General features: G+C 43.3%; 1 protein-coding gene across 1 annotated transcript in view; it reads left to right on the forward strand.

Moving 5' to 3' along the window:
- Positions 1 to 10902: 10902 nt before the first annotated feature.
- Positions 10903 to 21803, forward strand: part of LOC144259279 (solute carrier organic anion transporter family member 1C1-like) — a 37793-nt gene continuing 26892 nt past the window's right edge. Inside the window, exons 1-5 of the mRNA XM_077807479.1 lie at positions 10903 to 11013; positions 11650 to 11791; positions 11893 to 12025; positions 20248 to 20378; positions 21148 to 21294. Of these exons, the coding sequence (XP_077663605.1) occupies positions 10903 to 11013; positions 11650 to 11791; positions 11893 to 12025; positions 20248 to 20378; positions 21148 to 21294 (664 nt within the window). The remainder of the gene's footprint in view (positions 11014 to 11649; positions 11792 to 11892; positions 12026 to 20247; positions 20379 to 21147; positions 21295 to 21803) is intronic.

The raw sequence follows: 21803 nt of genomic DNA on the forward strand, positions 1-21803 counted from the left end.
AAACTCCTTATCATTCACTTTTCTTTGAAAGCAGATTCAGACTAAATACTTCTGCAAAACACTGAAAAGATCTGCATTTGTTTTATTCTGCACGGCTTCGAAAGCAGATTCTCTCTCACTGGTTTTGCATTTAATACTTTTGTCCCCTACTTTCCCACCTCCTGCACAATAGGAGAAAACCACAAGAAAAGCTGTAATTGAGGCTCTCTGACAAACCAATGCTTTTCAAGAGCTACTTTGTACCCTTTTTCTGTATTTTCACAAAGCAGGGGAACATAAGGACTTTGAGTTCCTCATTCTTTACTATTCTTCTCACCCAGAGTGAAATCAAAAGTGTTTAATCATTGCTTAAGAAATGCGACCTGTTAATCTTGTCTTTTTAAGGGCTAAATTCTCTGTTAGTTAAAACTGGTTCAACTCCACTGAGACTCGCATCAGTAACCCCAATATAACCAGGGCCCATTTTACATGAGTCCAGGGGAGCTGCACCAGTTTACACTAGCAGACAGCTTGTTCCCGTGGTTTTAGAATACAGCCCCATCGAGGTGAGATTAGGAACCAGCAGCCACTCCCGCTCTGGCATTCTACCTGAAGCAATCACAGTGCCTCCAGAAGTGCTGGGGGAGAGTATACCCAAGGGGCCCCACTTACACCCTTTTATCTGGTGCACATTCACTTCCCTTGTGCCAGTCCAGCAACTTCATTAGGCCAATATCCACCCTAGAATTCCTCAGGCTTGTGCTTGGCCCCAATAGAGAGATGCAAGGGGCAGGTGGGAAGGAAAGGTTTCCTTGACCCCCACCCTTATCTTTGCTTCTGTCCCACCCATCATTGTATGCCTATGCAGGAGTAGATGCAGTCTAAACCCTTCATTTATTATTTTCATTCTCAGTGTTTCCGGACCATAGGGTCTTTCCAAAAAATATAACTAAATAATTTATCATGAAGTAAAAAATAAATATTCTATAGAACCAGAACTTAAAGTGGGATCAGCTAAGGAACACTCAAGACATGAAGAATGGGTCATCTGGCTCATACACTCAGTACCTTATCATCGTTCAGCTCAGCCACAGGGTCCTTTACTAGTGCGGAAATGCTCCTTCAGAAAAATAGCACCTTGCCAGTTTTAAGTCAGTTAAAAACATATTTATTTGATAGGACGTTCTCTGGTTATTCACACCCAGCCCAATTTCGAAGCAAGCTTCTGTGTATAGAGGAAACTAGTGAAACGTGGAGGGTTTGTTTACCTCATTAATATTGTGAAATCTGGCTGAGCACACAAGAATGAAGAGAGTTGTTCCTTCTTGCCCTGTACCTTGGGCAGTCGTTTTCACCAGTGGGTATCAAGCACTGCCATTCAGGTTTAGTGGCACTTTACCTGCACACCTAGCAGAAAACCAGGTCAAAAGACAATCAGGCCCAAAGAAAGTATCACCTCAGACACGGCCAAAGCCGAGTTATTTTATATCAGATTTTAGGCAGTTCATTGTGTGTTTTTTTAGAAATGTACTTCAGCAAAATGGGCTGTAATTTTTATTACATTCTCACCTCAGTGTAGGTTACTACTGTTTAATATGACTTTTATGTCCAGATAGGCTACATCTACACTACGAGCCAGGGGTGTGATTCACCTGCTTGTGCACCTTACTTGTGCTAGCTCTCATCCAGCTAGCCTGAGTATGAATAGCAGTGTAGCCAGGGCAGCACAAGGAGCAGTGGCATGGCTGAGGTGTGTTAGAATAATGGAATCACAGGGTCAGAAGGGATAGCAAGGGTCATCTACTCTAACCCCCTGCCAAGATGCAGGACTGATGTATCTAAACCATCCAAGACAAATAGCTACCCAGTCTCTTTTTGAAAACTTCCAGTGAACCTCCCTAGGCAGTCTGATCCATTGCCCCATTGTCCTTAGCGTTAGGAAGTTTTTCCTGAGATTTAATCTAAATCTGCCATGCTGTAGTTTGAACCTATTGCCTCTTGTCCTGCCTTCTGTGGCAAGAAAAAACTTTTCTCCATCTTTTTTTTTGTCTTTTCTTTTTTCGAGCACATACCTACCCATTTCAGGTGGCTTTGTACTTGGCAGGGTTCAGCTGTGACTCTTCTAGTGCTACCCATGACGTTGTAGCGACACTGCTATGTATCCTCACTCCAGCGTGATGAGAGCTAGCGTGACGATGTGTGCACGAGCAGGGAAGTTGCACTCTTAGCTCATAGTGTAGCCATAGAGGGAGATATTCTATGACACAAATAGGAATTAGACACCCAACTCCCAAAGCATTTTAAGGGCAATTAGGCATCTAACTAACTCCCCTTTCTGCCTTTGAAAGTGTCCCCCATAATGTTTCGCTTGTTTGTATGGGTATAATCTTTGCTTGTTTGTGGGAGCAGCAGGTCAACTTCTAAGAAATAATTCAGATGGAGAAATTAAGGCCTTGATTCAAGATACTTCAGTGTGTGTGTAGCTTTAAGCACGTGAGAAATCCCACTGACTTCAGTGGGACTACACAAATGCTTAAAATAACACATGTGCTTTAAGTACCTTATTGAATTAAGACCTAAAGCAACAAACCAACTTTTCTTGTGATAGCCACATTATTGGGTCCATTAAAATTAAATATCCTTTTCGATATAAATGTTGTGTGGGGAATAATCCTCAGGGTGAATAATTTTCTGCTGCAGAAACGGAGCCCACCTGCTTTTCAAGGGAGCTAGGAATAGCTGTCAAACGTCAATATTTATTTCAAGAGACCACTCTCCATATAAGATGGGTGTCCGTGGGGGACTTGGCCTGCCCATCTGCTGGGCCTATTATTAAAAGACTAACAGTGACATGGTGATTAAAAGGAGTCTGAGTACAATTTACAAGTTTTGCATATCTTCTTATACAGTGGCAAAAATGGGCTGCAATTTGATTTGCTCGCACAAACCAAATATCAGATCTCCTAACCCAGTGTAAGTTAAATCACAGTGTAGAAATGACCAATTCACTCAATTCATCGAATCCAAGGCTAGAAGGGAGCATTGTAGAACACATGACTTATGAGGAGAGGCTGAGGGAGCTGGGATTGTTTAGCCTGCAGAAGAGAAGAATGAGGGGGGATTTGATAGCTGCTTTCAACTACCTGAAAGGGGGTTCCAAAGAGGATGGCTCTAGACTGTTCTCAATGGTAGCAGATGACAGAATGAGGAGTAATGGTCTCAAGTTGCAGTGGGGGAGGTTTAGATTGGATATTAGGAAAAACTTTTTCACTAAGAGGGTGGTGAAACACTGGAATGCGTTGCCTAGGGAGGTGGTGGAATCTCCTTCCTTGGAAGTTTTTAAGGTCAGGCTTGACAAAGCCCTGGCTGGGATGATTTAACTGGGAATTGGTCCTGCTTCAAGCAGGGGGTTGGACTAGATGACCTTCAGGGGTCCCTTCCAACCCTGATATTCTATGATTCTATGATTCTATGATTCTATTGTGAACATCTAGTCTGTATAACACAGGCCAGAGCACTTCCCCAAAGTAATGCCTAGAGCAGATCTTTTAGAGAGGAAAAAAAACAATGATACCCTATCAAGCAACGCAAATAATCAAATATCGTAATTAAAACCACAATTTATAATATGTAGTCTATTGCCAACCAAAACGCAGTTACAGCTGTGAACATGACTGAATAGATTATTTGCATTTACCTATGAAGATTCTGATAAGAGTGGGTATTGAGATGCTTAAAATGTCTTTTAGGTTACAATTTTGTTTATATGTCAGGATTAAAAAGTAAACTATTTAATACATCACTGAGTCAAATTAACCACTAGCAAACCTCTCAGCTGGTGATGTCCAATGTGTGGGAAGAAGGCTGGTTATGCTTAGCGTTCGAAGTGTCTGAGGAGATGTCTGCACTACAACTGGGAATGTGCTTCCCTGCACAGGTAGACAGATGTGCGAGCTTGAGTGGAGCTAGCATGCTAAAAATAGCAGATTAACTGGGGTAGCACGGCAGCAGCTCGGGCTAGCTGTCCGAAAATGTGCCCGCCCGGACCCCTTGGCTTCATACTCGGTGGCTAACCCAAGTTGCCGTCTGTGCTACCCACAGGTATGCTGATATTGTTAGTGCGCTAGACTAGCTCAAGCCCAGTTAGCACGTCTGTCTACCCCTGCTAAAAAGCACACAGGCCCAGCTGCCGTGTTTTAGAAGGGGTATAAAAGTTATGGGATGGGAAAACTCCCTTTTATTCTACATTTACAGCATATTTAAAAATCATGGTTTCTAAATTAGAATTAAAATAAATTTTTGCGGTTCAATTTTCTCTAGCTTCTGGCAAAAGTAAGCACCAGGCTGTTGCATGCCTTGTTAAAATTTTGTTTCGCTGATAGTCTTTTAGTAAGGGCTAGAATGACTTCCAGCTCAGTATCTGCATTTGCCTGGCACAAGTTTCCACTCAGAAGAAGAGTGCTGATAGCTGGTTCAAAGAATGTATGAGCTCTGCTGTATTAGAGAGCTGATGTTCTAAACAGGGCAGGTGTGTAGGGTTTTGTGTGTGTGTGAGATAGCCATATTAGCTACACATAATGGGATCCATCTTTGTGTCTGGCTGAACTGCAATTAGCACAGGGCCTATTGGAGGACAAAGGGGGACCACCTTTGTGTTTCCTGCATCCCCAGTTTGGTCCCTGAAGTAAGTTAGAGCAGTCTCAGAGCTGCTCTAACACTAACTTAGGACTGTTATGCTAGCCAGTAACTTCCTGAGTATATCAATATTCCATCTATGCCCTCTTTTCCAGGCATAGTCCCTTTTCTTCAGCTTCCAATTAGGGCAACTTTATTGCCCCTTTGTGCCATGGGTGTGGCCCAAAGGGGACATATCAGGGACCACAATCTCTCGATGTGAAGGGTTAGTTCAGACCCTAGAGCTAATTCAGTTCTTGGCTTCTCTAATGAGACCCTCAGCAACGGCATCAATTAATGCAAGTTGTAATGTTTATAAAGTGATGTGGATACTCGTTTAGAAACTGAGCCTTTACCCTCAAGCTCCTTTTGCACAGGCCACCAAACAGTTATCAGATTTGCAGTGTGTAAAGGTTCTTAGTCCAGCTTTAGCATTTACTCTGTAAAAAAAAATAATGGAGAAAACATGTTTTTTTTTTTCTGGGAGAGGCTGGTACCAGCAGCGCTCTTGAAGGCAGAATACCAAATTAGTGACTCTGCAAGAAATCTGCCTGCTTTTGAAAAGCTGTTGCTTCGGCGGCTTTGGAAAAGTTTTGAAATCAGAGTAAGAAAGAACACCGAGGTTTAGGAATGTTGTGGAGTATCCTCTACCTTTTAAAGAAGGCAGCCCTCCTGCCGTGACGTTACACTGGCATCCCGCCCGAAAGCTCTTGAGCACTGAGAAGAAAGGATCTGACACAGAAGTGACACAAGTAAGTTCTCTTTCTCACTCTCTTTCTTTCTCAGTTTCTCTCCCTTTGTTTTTTTTTTTTAATGATTAAATGCTACCTATGGGGGTGGGAAAAACTACTTAACACTAAGTAGCACTGGGTTTGTGTTTGCTGGTTTTACTTAAACATGGAAGAGACTATTTAAATCCACAAAAGACAAAGATACAGTATAACTAAGCTGAAATAGACTTTTTTTTAAAAAGGACAATCATTGTGGACAGCTGGTGTTTTCACTGATTTATTTTAAAAAGCTTGTTACATGAGTGATTCAATAGTTTCTTAGGATTCCTATTATTACACACTGCTCACTAAAAATATGACTGTCTCACTAGGAAGAGCAGGAAAATGCCTACTTAGAGTTTAATGTTTGTTATCATTTAAAGGTGAATCCTTAGTCTAGCAGTATAGCACAAAACATTTGGAGAAGAAAATCCGGTCATGCAATTTAAATGATATTTATCTAAAGGAGTCAGATATTGTACACAGTTAATCATCAGCAAAAGAGAAGAGGGCACAAAGTTCATTTGCTTTAGAGGACTCCATTTTTCAGCTCAAGTCTCATTAAGACTAGAGTAGGTTTGAACACACAATACATTAATGATCTACACTGTGAATGCTTATTGGAGTTGATATCTAATTGTTAATGATTAGCACCTCTTCAATTGCCATTAAAACCAACATTTTCCAAAGCTAGTACTGCTGAAATTGGAGGTTTGCGTGGTTCAGATGTAAATTTTGGCCTTTCTGGGCACTCCTGGAGTTTTCAGAAAAGGAACATAAGTCACCCCCCTGGGTGGGAGACCAGAACAATGCAATGGAAGAGGGACATGGTTAAGGGGTTGGTCAGTTATCCTGAATTTTCAGAAGCCCTAAAATGATTACCTGGATCTCAAACAGGTGCTGCTGTTCTACTCATGAAAAGGCCACCATTAAGTTAGCAGGAGCAAGTTAATGAACCGATATCCTTCTCCCTCAGACAGAGCAGGCCTGTGAACATCCTTATGACTGGAACAGCTTCCAAAGGCTCTACAGAAAGAGCAGGCAAGAAAGAACATGGTGGAAATTGGCTAGGCCTCATGAAAGGGCCCAGTGGTGACTGGCCTGGATAACCCTGAGCAATGGCTGTTCGAGTGAAATAGAAAGAACCTAGAAAAATTAAGGCTACGTACACAACACCAAGAAGTGACACCTTAGTTGAAAAAATACAAACCATCACGTCAATAATTTCAATACACAGAGAACAGATAGCATTAGACTCTTATGGTGGCCACGTTGTCATCGTAGGACATCCTGGTGAGCCACGCTCACCAGGTGGTCAGGCAGGCGTTCAGTAGGGTAGCTGCTAGGCTGTGATGACCTCCTGTGTGAGGGCACAGAAGGGGAGGGCAGGGAACAGCCAAAGGGTCTGATGGTGAATGTGGGGCTCTCTGTGCAGAAGAGAGTCAGTGACACAGACTAGAGGAGGAACCGAACAGAAGCACATATACACTAAAGACATTAGGCAATCCGCAACTGAAACAGGGAGCAGGGCAGGGCAGTGATTGAAAGAGGGAACAAACTATGGGCTGTGCCCTCCTAGCCTGGGATGGGTGCAGTGGGCACTTAGAGGAACAGTGCCGGGGTCGTATGGAGTGGTGGACTGGGTGGAGTAAAAAGGTTTTGGTAGAAATGCAACAGCAAAGTGCTAGTTAATCTGAAGTCCTAAGAGAATAGATCTAGGGCAAGGCCCTCCCCTATTAGACATAACTTTAGTGGTTTCCAAATCAACCTATCACTGAGCTTCTCCCAGTTTTCATTTGACTTGTATGGCAAAACATGCCATTAATACTTCAACGTGCCTGTCATATGCATTGACAGACATGGTCTTGGTTTAGGATAAGACTTCAGCATTTATACAAGGGAAGCAGAAAATTATACATGTGGGCAACCCTAGTGAGTTCTTTACCCATAAAATACATCCCCGTGTGCAATGTCCATGATAAGCGCTGTCATTCTTGCCCTTATTAAGCTAGAACTTCATCTCTTATCTTTCTTGGAGCTTTTATCCTCACTGGCATTACAATGTCCAGAATCACGTCCAGGATCCATGCAGAACCTTCTGTGCCCAGTACTTCAGCTGATTCAGTCATGATGTGTGAGTGTGTTGGAATGTTGAGCTACTCTCTGGAAATGTCCCTGATCTTCCCTTACACTATCCTGAGTGCACAGACTCTATTAGCATATGCTAATGAGTCTTTTCCGTATGACAATGAGGTGCTGGCGGGTACAGCAGGTAGATGGGCACTTTCAGGTAATTTGCATTTTGAAAATTCCTCTCTCTGTGGAGCTGGTCTTCCCCAAGTGCCTTCTGCCATGCAGAATCCTGGCCCCCTCCAAATCACAGACTTCCATTCTTCATAGTTATCATTATGCCTGTCTTGTATATCAATTGAAATGAGACAGATGGCATACCCATGTCAGCAGCTGCATGATCAAATCCTTTGCAGTTGGGTACTTCCCACTGATGACTGAAATGCAGGGGGCTGTGTCTGCAGCTGCCCAAGAATATTAGCATCATCCTCATGTAGTGTGTTAGATATGCACTGATTATCCTCCTGATTGTTGCCCAGATTGGGATGCATGGCAAGCTTGTGATGGATCCAGGTTGACAGAGCACCTAATCTGTAAATGGCATTATAATCATAATACTTAGCACTTACATAGTATATTTCAGTCTTAGATTTTCAAATCACTTTTCAAAGGAGGTTATTAGCTTTATCCCCTTTTGGGGACACTGAGGCATAGAGAAGAGAAACATGACTTGTCCGAGGTCACTCAGCAGACCAGTGCCAGGAATAGACCCAGGTACCTGTCCAGTGCTCTGTCCACTATCCCACACTGCTTCACCCCTGTGAAGTCTGCCTACAGCAAAGTCTGAAAGTTCCACATGACATTATGTATCCAAAACTAAGCACTGAATTTCCTTACTGTGCCTAAAATGGGCCACCTTTGAAAAGTCTCCCCAATGAGAATTAGTATCTCTGAAATCAGACCCTTGACCTGTGTATATTTAAGATACAGGAGATGGATAAAAGTGTTATGGGCCAAATGCTCTACTGGTACAAATTAGCACCGTTCAAATGACTTCAGTGGTATTGCACCAATTGGTCTCAGCAAAGAATTTGTCCCTAAACTCTGTTACTTGTTAAAATCCTCATCAGACCCTATGATTCTATGATTTTGGGTCAGCATTGCCTTTCAGGTTCACTGTAGTTTCCCCTGATAGGGTAGCTCAGACCATCCCATTTGGTGAAGAGCACCCTTCTGTCTGAGTCTTTAAAAAAAAGATTTTACAGCAACATTAAAATAGGCTTCCAGATATTAACCTCACATGAAACATATTGTGAAAAATACTCCTTGAATAGCAGGGTGCTCTTTTTCAATCTAGCTTCGACATCTTTCACTATGGTATCTTATGACTGGGATATCATTCCCCCTTGTTTTGTTGTCTCCTTTCCACCTCTGCCATCGTTTATAATTATCTGTCTAATTTTGGGCCTGATCCTGCAAACACTTATGCCGATGAGTAATTTTACTCACACAGAAAGTGCTACTGAAGTTAATAGAATAGCATTCATCCTGTGCATACATTTTTGCAGGATAATGCCTTTAATCTGTATATACTACAGCTGTGCTGAGAACAAAAGTTCCATTTATGAAGGACTTTCAGATTTTGAAATTTGGCTATTTTCCAAACTGAAAATTTTCAAATTCTCTGCAAAAGAAAATTCTCCCCACCCCGGTTCCCCAAAAGTTTTGGATCAATTGAAACATTTCTTTTCAACAAAATCAAAATGTTTCGTTTCAGTTTTGTTGGTTTTTACATTTTATTATATCACGATACATAAAAAATATAATTTTTTTAAAAAAGAAAACTAATATAAAAATCAAAACATTTTGTTGACATGGTTGGATCTTTTTTTCAGTCTTCTTCCCAAATTGAAGTATTTTTTGATTTCAATGGAATTTCATATTTCAAGAGAATATGGTTAGAAGTTTCTCTGAACAGCTCTATAAACATGTTGTGGCAGGGTTGTATCATCTTATTTGTCTGTAAAGCACCCTGCATGCTTTTTAATAATAGACTCATAGAACTTTAAGACTGGAAGGGACCTCAAGAGGTCATCAAGTCCAGTCTCCTGCACTACAGCAGGACTAAGTATTATCCAGACCAGGGATAGGCAACCTTTGGCCTGCGGCCCTCCAGGGAAAGCCACTGGCAGGCCGGAACGGTTTGTTTACCTGCAGTGTCCGCAGGGTTGGCCGATCGCAGCTCTCACTGGCTGCGGGAAACGGGAAATGGGGGCTGCGGGAAACGACGCGGGCCAAGGGATGTGCTGGCCACCACTTCCCGCAGCCCCCATTGGCCGGGAATGGCGAACCGCAGCCAGTGGGAGCTGCAATTGGTGAACTTGTAGATGCTGCAGGTAAACAAACCATCCCAGCCAGCCAGCGGCTTTCCCTGGTGGGCCGCAGGCCAAAGGTTGCTGATCCCTGCCCTAGATCATCCCTGACAGGGGTTTGTCTAAACGGCTCTTAAAAATCTCCAATGGTGGAGATTCCACAACCTCACTAGGCAATTTATTCCAGTGCTTAACTACCCTGCCAGTTAGGACGTTTTTCCTAATGTCCAATCTAAACTTCCCTTGCTGCAATTTAAGCCCATTGCTTCTTATCCTATTCTAAGAGGTTAACGAGAACAATTTACCTCCCTCCTCCTTGTAACAACCTTTCATGTACTTGAAAATTGTTAGCATGTCCCCTCTCAGTCTTCTCTTTTCCAGACTAAACAAACCCAATTTTTTCAATCTTCCCTCATAGGTCATGTTTTCTAGATCTTTAATCATTGTTGTTGCTCTTCTCTGGACTTTCTCCAATTTGTTCATATCTTTCCTGAAATGTGGCACCCAGAACTGGACACAATACTCCTGTTGAGGCCTAAACAGCGCAGAGGAGAGTGGAAGAATTACTTCTTGTGTCTTGCCTACCACACTTCTTCTAATACATCTCAAAAAGATGTTTGGGTTTTTTGCAACAGTGTTACACTGTTGACTCATATTTAACTTGTGATCCACAGTGACCCCCAGATCTCTTTTTGCAGTGCCCCTTCCTAGGCAGTCATTTCCCATTTTGTATGTGTGCAACTGATTGTTCTTTCCTAAGTGGAGTACTTTGCATCTGTCCTTATTGAATTTCATCCTATTTACTTCAGACCATTTCTCCAGTTTGTCCAGAACATTTTGAATTTTAATCCCATCCTCCAAAGCACTTGCATCCCCTCCCAGCTTGGTATCATCCGCAAACTTTATAAGTGTACTCTCTATTTCATTATCTAAATATGAAGATATTGAACAGATATTATGTGATTACCATATAAATAATAACTCACTAATTTTTCCGAACAGGAAGACTTATATATTCAATCTAGAAGAGCAATACCATGGAAACAAGAATGATTCCTGACCAATCTAAAGACAGTCCACCTTTCCTGGACAGAAGTATTGGGCCACTTCCTGTCAAGATAATGTATCCTTATTTTTCTAAGTTAAAGGTATAAAGATCACAGCTCAACCTTTAATTGCCTAAAAAGCATTGAAAACTGTATTTTGATGTTTTATGAATATTCACTGAGTTCAGTGTGCTAGCATGTCACACTATTTATTAAAGTTCAGGAAATGTTACTGCTTTATAGTCTGAGCCCAAGCCCAGTTATGTCAAAGGAAGTTTTCAGTGGGCTTTGGATCAGGCTGAATCTTGGAAATGGATGCATTAGAAATATACAGAGTGGTAATAATAATGGTGACTATGGCTACATTTATTATTATTATTATTAATTATATTATTATTATTATATTTAAATAGCTTTACACAGGAAACCCTTGCCAGGAAAGGCAACAGCAAAGACTAAAATGTAGGCAGGGAGTGCATTCCCCCCTGTGGCTAGCAGCCCTTCTCAAATAGCACATAGAAACAGTGGGAGCTGAAGCTCAACATATTTCATTGCAAAGTATGAGAGTTTGAAGGCCAGCCTAATTATGAAGTAAAATCCGCTGACTGAAGGAAAACCACTGAAAGGAGGTTTTACCCAAACAACACATCTAGTATCTGTATTTCGTTGCCAATCCCCTGAGCCATCCAATCGCTGAGGAAAGATGGTTCTTAACCGACTCAATTTCCTTTTCTTCAGATATTTCTTGGGGCACTAGCATTCTCCTTTTTTGCCAAAGGATTTTCTGGAAGCTACATGAAGAGTATGTCAAGTCAAATTGAAAGGAGATTTGAAATTTCATCATCAGTTGTCGGCATCATTGATGGCAGCTTTGAGATAGGTATATATCTTTCCCTTTGGAAGTAAAAAGGATGAGCATTTTAATGGACAATTTGTTTAAAAGTAGCTATTCTCATAGGAGCTTTGCTTATATCTCTTCAGGTAACTTAATGGTGATGATACTGGTGAGCTATCTTGGGTCAAAGGTTCACCGGCCCAAAGTAATTGCTGCTGGATGTCTCATCATGTCATTTGGAACATTTTTATCACTGATGCCTCATTTCCTAATGGGACGGTAAATATGGCTGATTATTATATTATGCACCATTTAGATTCTGTCAAAGTCAGATTCAGGACTCACATAATTTGTCAGACCACTCTGTTTATTAGCAAAGCGCTTTGCCAATGCACCCAGATATGTGAGCCCCTCTCTGAGGCTCCAGCTAACTTATTTATACAAATAAGCCAAAGCCAATTTAACATAAGAGACAAAAGGAAGCAGAAACTGACAAATATACATACATATCTTATTTGCATACTAACGTTTACCAATCTCCTAGCTCAGTAGGAGCTCTAAGTTAATTAGTTTGAGGACTCATTGTCTCACACTCCTTAATGTTTCTCTTCCTGACAACTATATTTCAACAAACCCTTCAAGTAGCATTTCTTTAATGAATTATAATTTCAATATAATTCATTCTACTTTCACAATCCCTCCTTTTGGTCAAGCTACGCAATGACCAACAATTACTGGGTTCCACATATCAATCGTTCTTTATCTCTTTGTTCATCAGTGATATTTAAAATCATCAAATTAGCACTCTGGTTTGGGGCAGCTATCTGTGTAGCATGCTTGACACAATTTTGGATAGAACAGGAAAGTAACTGAAAACATACAAAAATTATTAGGATTCCAAACAGGAGAGTTAGGGCTCCCTGAAACAACCAGTTTCCTATGCCAGAGAAATTGAAAAAGTTACTTAGCCACTTCCATAAAGAACTTGGCTCTTCGTGGGGAAGATATGCTATTTGTTCTAAGTGGCTAGCACAATCTATTACCTCATTGGTGTTGTCTGGTATATACACACAGCAGTCTTTTCCAATGAGAGCACAAGTCCCTCCTTTTGCGGCCAGCACTACGTCCAATGCCTGACGGTTTTGGAGGGCCATCTGTCGGATTGCCTCTGTTTCTTTGGCCAGGGCTCTCAAACTTTCTCCAGTTTCATTTGCCATTATTTCAACTACTGCTTGTAACCTTAGGAGCCTTTTTGCATGGTGTATTACTCCCCCTAATGGTATTAAGGAACCGCCAATGGCCTCTTCACAGGTTAAGGGGCTTATGTTATTTACATACCATTGGGCATCTGTTAAGTCCCTTCTTTTTCGCCTCAATTTGCGGAGGCGTTCTCGAGGGAAGATTCCTAGCATTTGGAATTGTGGGAAGAGTCGGGCGGGATAACAGATTCCTGACCAATTAGCTGGTAGTGCGGTATAAGCTGTGGTCCCACACACCCAGTGATGGCCTATTCAGGCCGGGAAGGGTCGGTTGCACCCATTTGTCATATAGGTGTTTGCAAAGGAGGAGGAGTATCACCCAAAGGGTATAGGGTAATTCTCCTTATGAGGAGTGGTGTTATTTGCATGACTGTAGGGGGAACATGAGATTGATTTCTCTGTTTGATCCCAGGTTGAGAAAAAAATTCATATCTCCATACCCGGCCCGCCACTTTTTAGTTTTGTTTGAATAATCCCATACACCATTGGCCACAATATGCTGAAGGCAACGGCTTTTCCCCAGATCCAGCCCTGTCCCATTACACACCCAACACCAATGACCTTTTCCCTCCACCACACTTATCCGTTTAGATGCATTTATTCCCACCGCTTCCTAAGTGTCATTGCTGTTCCATATTTTGTTAAATAGACGAGGCCCTCCAGTGAGGTCTGGGGACTTGAGTGGGATAGCCAGGACAGGAACACCAGTTTGAGAGTGGGCTGGGATGTGGCTGCAGACCCAGCAATTAGAAATATTAAGGGTCTGAGCTATCCACACCTGCTGCTTGATAAAAGAATTGTCATCGTGGTCTCCCCAGACCATAAGATACCAGCAGCCGAGGAACAGGCAGAGGTACATGTTGGAGGCAAAGCTCTTCTGGGAACTGAGGGAACTGCAGTCATGGTTTTACGCCCACCAGGCAGTAGGCGCTAGGCTCGCTACTGCTTTTTTTTGTTTGTCGTCTGCTTCTGGCAACCCTTACGAGAGCATAGATTGTAAGGTATTGCAGACTGTTCCTCTACGTCTTCTTCTGGAGTCAAAATTGACTCTGCGTTGTCCTGAGGTGATGATTGGTTCTCTGGGGATGGTGCCTTCTTACATTTTGAAGCATGTATCCACGCTGCGATGACAGATAGTTTAACAGCCGTCTGTGTAGTAAGCAGTACCTGATGAGGACCCTTCCACCGGGGCTCCAAGGCGTGCTTTCGATGATGGCGCCGTACGTAGACCCAATCTCCTGGCTCAAGGTTGTGGGAAGCGTCAGAGGTGGGTTCTGTGGGCCAGGCGGCTTGAACCTGTGAATGGAAGTTACTTACAGCTTGCATTAGTCCCTTGCAATACTGAAGGAGCACACTGTGAGTCAAGTTCCAATCTGGAACGGGAGTAATGGTAGTCATAGCTCGCATAGGGTGTCCCATAACAATTTCAAAGGGACTTAATTTATGCCTTTGGGATGGAGTGGATCTCATGTCCATAGGGGCTAATGGTAAGGCTACTGGCCAGCTTAATCCTGAAGAGTCACAAATTTTAGCAAGCTTATTCTTAAGTACACCATTTCGTCTTTCAACTGCACCTGCACTCTGTGGGTGGTAGGGACAGTGCAACAGGTGTTTGATATGCAATATACGGTCCAGGTGTTGAACAAGTTGTCCAGTAAAATGTGTACCGCGATCACTGGACAGGGTAGCAGGAATTCCCTTGGCAGGCATAATATGATTTAACAAACATTTGGCAACAGACAGTGAGTCAGCCTTGCGACAAGGAAAGGCTTCAATCCAACCAGAGAATATACCATAACCAATATAAATTCATATTGTTGACATTTAGGCATTTGTACAAAATCAAGTTGCCAATTCAAGAACGGTGCTTGAGGTAGGCCCCGGAACCCCTGGGCCACTTTTACAGGTTTACCAATACTATGGCTTTGGCAAATGGTACAGGCTGCACAGTGACGGGCTGCAAAAGAGCTAAAATGGGGGGCCCACCATCCTGCCTTAGTTACAGCAGAGACCATCCCCTCCTTTCTGACATGCGAAACACCGTGTAGCAGGGCGGCCAGAGACGGGTAGAGTGAAAAGGGGGCTACAAAGGTGCCAGTAGGCGAGCGCCAAAGAGAATCGGGATGTAGAGAGCAACCTTGGGCAACCCAGGATTCTTTCTCGGTTTCTGGGGCAGAGTCTTGGAGCAGGGTGAGGTCAGTGAGGGACGGCGGAGGTATAGAAACAGAAAGGGAACCTAGAAATGCTGCTGCCATAGAACCTTCCCCAGATGCATGTTTAGCAGAGGCGTCAGCAAATGCGTTACCCTTAGCAACATCAGTATCCGCCATTGAGGCCAGGGCACTTAACAATAGCTAGGGCAGATGGAATTAAAACTGCATACAGGAGGGCAGCGATGTAGGGCCCATTTTTAATAGGGGTACCGGCAGAGGTAAGGAAACCCTGAGTTTGCCAGAGGGTACCAAAGTCATGTACAACCCCAAAAGCGTAGTGAGTCAGTGTAAACGGTGGTAGAGCATCCCTCCGCCAAAAAGCAGGCACGGGTGAGGGCAACTAATTCAGCGACTTGTGCTGAGGTTACAGAAGGTAAAGGCGCAGCTTCCAGGGTTTCAGAGAGTGAAACTACAGCGTATCCTGCAAGGAGACGACCTTGGTCATCTCGAAAACAGGAACCATCAGTAAATAAAACAAGGTCAGAGTTAGGGAGAGGGACATCAGAAAGTGACAGCAGAGACAGTTGCAAGGCAGTCGTGGGGATCACCGTCATTAGACAAAGGAAGGAGAGTGGCAGGGTTTAACTGAGAACAATGCTTTATGGTGATATATGAAGCTGATATTAGTAAAAGTTCGTACCTGGTAAGGCGGGCAGAGGAGAGGTGGCCTGTGTTACGTTGTAGCAGGAGAGTTTCTACAGAGTGAGGGACCAGGAGGGTAAGAGGAGAGCGGAGAACCAGGGAATCAGACATTTCGACTAGGCGCACTGCAGCAGCCACAGCACGCAGGCAGGGGGGTAAGCCTTGGGCAACAGGGTCTAAAGTGGCAGAGAAATAAGCCACTGGGTGGTTCTTTTCTCCGTGCATCTGAGTGAGAACTCCAAGTGCACACCCAGATTGTTCGTGGCAGAAAAGGGTAAAAGGCTTAGAATAGTCAGGCAGCCCTAAGGCAGGGGCAGAAGCCAAACCCTGTTTGACGGAAACAAAGGCAGAATTGGCCTCGGGAGCCACGGCATGGGGTCAGGCACAGAGAATCGAGTGAGTTCCTGGAGAGGTTTTGCAAGGGAGGCGTATTGGGGAATCCACTGTCTGCAAAATCCAGCCATGCCTAAAAACTTCCGGACCTGGCGTGGAGGAGCGGGGTTGGAGAAAGCTAAGGATAGCTTGGACGCGGGTGGGAGAAAGTGCATGGGAACCCTGGGAGAGGAGAAAGCCAAGGTATGTGACAGAAGCTTGACAGAGTTGTAGTTTAGAGCGAGAAGCTTTGTGACCCTTATTTGCTAGGGCAGTAAGGAGCACTAAAGAGTCAGTTTCAGAGGCAGACAGTGAAGGGGAACAGAGAAGTAGATCATCTACATATTGGACTAGTGTGGACCTGGATGGGAAAACAAGGTCAACAAAGTCTCAGGCTAATGCTTGGGAAAAATATGATGGGCTTTCAGTATACCCCTGGGGCAATGTGGTCCATGTGTACTGTTGTCCCTTGTAAGAAAAGGCAAACAGGAACTGGGAGTCAGGGTGAACCGGAACAGAAAAGAAAGCAGAGCACAAATCAACAACAGTAAAATGAGTTGCATCTGGTGGGATAGAAGCCAGAATCTTTGAGAGAGGCAAGTTTTGATTCTGTCCACCTATGATTTGCCTCTTCCCACCACTGCATGAAACAATCAACCTCTCCTTATGCCAATTTAGTTTTAGGTTGGCTGAGTTTGTCTTTTAAGACGTCTACTCGGTTTTTGTCCCAAGATCCTAACAGTGGCCATTGAATTTTGGGATTCTCCTGAGTTAGCCTAGACCATTTTTCCAGAAATTTACTGGAGTCTGCTTTCCTAAAATACATAAAATGAGCAGGCATTCCTTTAGGGAACTGTCCCGACTTAGAATCTGGTTACCCATACAGGAGGACTTTACACACCAATCACACAAGAAGGAAAGTCGGATTCGTCAGAACGATGCCCGGTGCAACACACAAAAGGAGCCCACAGGCTACTGCCTCAATCGCCCTTGCTTTCACACCAAGGGTTTTACCCAAGGCGCGGTGCGCCTGCGATTGTGCAGATTTCACTCACTAAGACTGTGGGGACAGGAACCCTTTGGTCAGCCGATCCCTGGACGGAGACAGCGCCCAGACTCAAACACTCCACAGGGAGGACGGATAGACACAGAGACAAGACAGTCCTCAGTCTGCACAAAACACAGAAATAATGACCTGACCAGATTCCTGATGTCAGATCCCGGGATCCCTACCAGAACAGAGTCGGAACCAACAGGTTCGATGGCGTAGACTTCACTGTGGTCATGCACCCTTCCGTTCTGGCGGAGGACCGCTCGGGCCAAATGCCCAGGTGCCGGCTTGCCACGGCCATCCTAAGAACAGTCAGGAGTCACACGGCCCCAGCGAAAACGGTTGCCATCTCGGTGGGACCTCCAAATTGTCAAAGTCAGATTCAAGACTCACATAATTTGTCAGACCGCTCTGTTTATTAGCAAAGCACTTTGCCAATGCACCCAGATATGTGAGCCCCTCTCTGAGGCTTCAGCTAACTTATTTATACAAATAAGCCAAAGCCAATTTAACATAAGAGACAAAAGGAAGCAGAAACTGACAAATATGCATATATATCTTATTTGTATACTAACGTTTACCAATCTCCTAGCTCAATGGCTCCATGTCTAGTTGGCAGCCGGTATCAAGTGGAGTGCCCCAGGGGTCGGTCCTGGGGCCGGTTTTGTTCAATATCTTCATAAATGATCTGGAGGATGGTGTGGATTGCACCCTCAGCAAGTTTGCGGATGACACTAAACTGGGAGGAGTGGTAGATACGCTGGAGGGTAGGGATAGGATACAGAGGGACCTAGACAAATTGGAGGACTGGGCCAAAAGAAATCTGATGAGGTTCAACAAGGACAAGTGCAGAGTCCTGCACTTACAAAAGAAGAATCCAATGCACTGCTACAGACTAGGGACCGAATGGCTCGGCAGCAGTTCTGCAGAAAAGGACCTAGGGGTTACAGTGGACGAGAAGTTGGATATGAGTCAACAGTGTGCCCTTGTTGCCAAGAAGGCCAGCGGCATTTTGGGATGTATAAGTAGGGGCATTGCCAGCAGATCGAGAGATGTGATCGTTCCCCTCTATTCGACATTGGTGAGGCCTCATCTGGAGTACTGTGTCCAGTTTTGGGCCCCACGCTACAAGAAGGATGTGGAAAAATTGGAAAGAGTCCAGCGGAGGGCAACAAAAATGATTAGGGGACTGGAACACAGGACTTATGAGGAGAGGCTGAGGGAACTGGGGATGTTTAGTCTTCAGAAGAGAAGAATGAGGGGGGATTTGATAGCTGCTTTCAACTACCTGAAAGGAGGTTCCAAAGAGGATGGCTCTAGACTGTTCTCAGTGGTAGCAGATGACAGAACAAGGAGTAATGGTCTCAAGTTGCAGTGGGGGAGATTTAGGCTGGATATTAGGAAAAACTTTTTCACTATGAGGGTGGTGAAACACTGGAATGCATTACCTAGGGAGGTGGTGGAAAAACCTAGAAGTTTTTAAGGTCAGGCTTGACAAAGCCCCGGCTGGGATGATTTAGTTGGGGATCGGTCCTGCTTTGAGCAGGGGGTTGGACTAGATGACCTCCTGAGGTCCCTTCCAACCCTGATATTCTATGATTCTATGATTCTAAGTTAATTAGTTTGAGGACTCATTGTCTCACACTCCTTAATGTTTCTCTTCCTGACAACTATATTTCAACAAACCCTTCAAGTAGCATTTCTTTAATGAATTATAATTTCAATATAATTCATTCTACTTTCACAACTCCAACTTCTGAAGCAGTTTTTCTTCAGTACACTTGATATAAAAGCTGAGGAACTGGTTTAACAAATTAAAGTTTCCCCCAAAGATTGGATGGTTTCAGTAGCATGGTAGGGCATGATATTTTAGCATTCATTGACTCTCTGGCTTACTGAAGGCCCTATTCTGAGCCTGCCTGGTTCTGTGGTGTGGGGGCAGCCAGAGCTCCATGTTCAGAGAATGTTACTTGGATCTAGAACTAGCCAACAGATCCTGATGGAACATTCTTCTTTTTCAATGGTCACTGTAAACAGCTGCCAGAAAGCACTAATTTCTGGATGCTGTATGAGGCACTGACCCTTTCCCATCCCCACAACTGCCATATATGACAATCAGGGCACAGAAGGAATGACATCATGGAAGGCAGTGCCTCCCCACCATGCCAATGGGAGAGGCTTGTTTCTTCCCAGAACAGGGCTAGCCAAGAAGGAACTGCCATAAAAGAAAGATTGAGTAGGGATACTGAGTGGGGCTATGTGGACCAAAGAGCAGAAAAGGCCCCAATCTCTACTCTGCTTGTGGAATTGTAGAGGGCCAGCAATCTCTGAGAACTGCATGGCACTGCCCAGTGAGGGGTATATTGATTTAATCCATTCTCTCAGTAGAGCTTTGAAAGATAAACCTTTTCCCATAATGCAAATGTAATAACCAGAGGGAGGGTGGCAACGAGCCATGGACCATATTGCCTTTCATCACATTAGTAGACACTAATACTATACTAAATCCCAGATGCTGTAAAAATAACAATGTGGCTGTCAGTATGTGGAAACCCTGAACACTACCGAACACCAACAATATCAGGTTGTCTCTTCTTCACTCCTCTGAATGAAGTCTCTAGATAAAAACATAAGCTATTTGAATGTGCAGCCAAGCCAGACACTGAGTGGTCACAACTGAATTTAAAATTCCTGTAGCCAGGGTTGACTTAAGGGATGTGCAACCTTTAATAGCTCTCTTAGCTAGGGAACAGCATTATAGTCCCATATGAAGGTGCATCAACAGATCTCAATTCTCTTTGGAGAACCACTAAGCTGTGACGCACCCAAGCCACAACTATTTGTCGATCAACTCTGCCTTCATATAATAGACAAAGTAATTCCATGAGCACCAAGTTTATGTACAATTTTCGTAAAAGATAAGTTATTTATATTTCAGCTACATCTCACACCATTATTTTCCAGTTATAATTATGAAAGAATACCACTTACAGAGGACAACTCTTCTACAAGTTTATCAGCATGCTCTCTAGCATTACCTTTACATCGTCCGACTTTAGATGCAATAGAAATGACTAGAGAGTTGAAAAATTCTGGTAAGCAAATGCTCTGTGATTGGACTCAGTCTTGGTTAACATCATTTTATATATTCTCTTTTTATTGGAAAGTATAATATTAAAACCACTAAGAGGAAGCATGTTCTCCAGTCACCCCTGCCCTCTATCCCATCTCCCAAATTTAATGGAAGCCATGTATATATATTGAGGAGAAAATAGAAAGAGCTAAGTGTAGAACTCCTATTATCCAGATTAGAATCTCTTGTTATTTACATACACATTCAACCTTATGTAATTCCACTAATGTATGAGGCAGAATATCCAAAGAAAACATACCCATTGTCCCGATTAAGCAAAGCACTTAAATCGGTGCTTAAAAGTTAAACACGTAGTTAAGTGCCTCAACTTCTGTGAGAAGACCTGTCTGAGTAAACGCTCACCAATGTGAGTAAGCATTGCACAATCAGGCCTGTTCTTGGGATGTTCTGCTTGCAAGATTACTGCTCCCCGCAACATTTTTGTGGCCAGCAAAATGTCATCCCCTTGCAATCTAATGACATTTTTCATTGTATCACTGGATCCTGTCAAAATATTATGATATTGTATCAGAACACCCAAGATTTTCTCTTGAATGGCTGGCATAAAATGGACCTCAAAGAGGTATAGCAGATTGTAAAGAAAACAGACTAATTAAATCTATTATCAGTGTTTTTCTCCCCATTGTTCAAAAGGCACCATTTCAATTCCATTGCAAATAAGTTCTTCTGAAAGCTCTCTTTCCAAAAATGTAAATATTTATTGCCTACAGGATGTGAAAAAGCAGCAAGCTCCTATCTGTGGATCTTTGTACTGATGGGAAACCTTTTACGTGGAATTGGTGAAGCACCTATTATGCCACTGGGAGTGTCATATGTTGATGATTTTGCCAAAGAAGAAAACTCAGCATTTTACATAGGTAATAAATTAATGTACAATATCAACTCCCAGATCAAGCTTTTAAACATTTCTGCATCAAAACTATAACAACCCCAGTGTTCAGTTGACAATAGTCTGCATTCTTTCCTCACCTTACAACTGTAAGAGTGGAAAGCTGAGCAAGTTCCATGCTTATCTTTGGAAAAGAGTTCTAAACAGCAGCTTTTCCTCCCCCTCAGGGTGTCTTGCAACACGGATCAGTTTGTTGGCCGACGGAACAAGTGGAGCATAGTCAGAGACTTACCCTGAGAGTAGTACATGGGGGCCATGAAGAGCTGTGTGCGGCTCTAGACCCACAGACAAACTCTTCCTAACCACCCTTCCCCAAATAACTCACTTTAATAATAATAATACTTTAAACATTTTATTAAAAGCTTTCAGAAAGCTTGCAGTTGGCACTTTGAGTTTTGCAACCTAGCACAACTGATGTAAAGTCAGGGAGGGACATATACAACCAGCTGCCAGGATGTCATTTCCAATCAATGGGCA

Source organism: Eretmochelys imbricata, chromosome 1, assembly GCF_965152235.1.
Source record: "Eretmochelys imbricata isolate rEreImb1 chromosome 1, rEreImb1.hap1, whole genome shotgun sequence".
NCBI lineage: Eukaryota > Metazoa > Chordata > Testudines > Cheloniidae > Eretmochelys > Eretmochelys imbricata.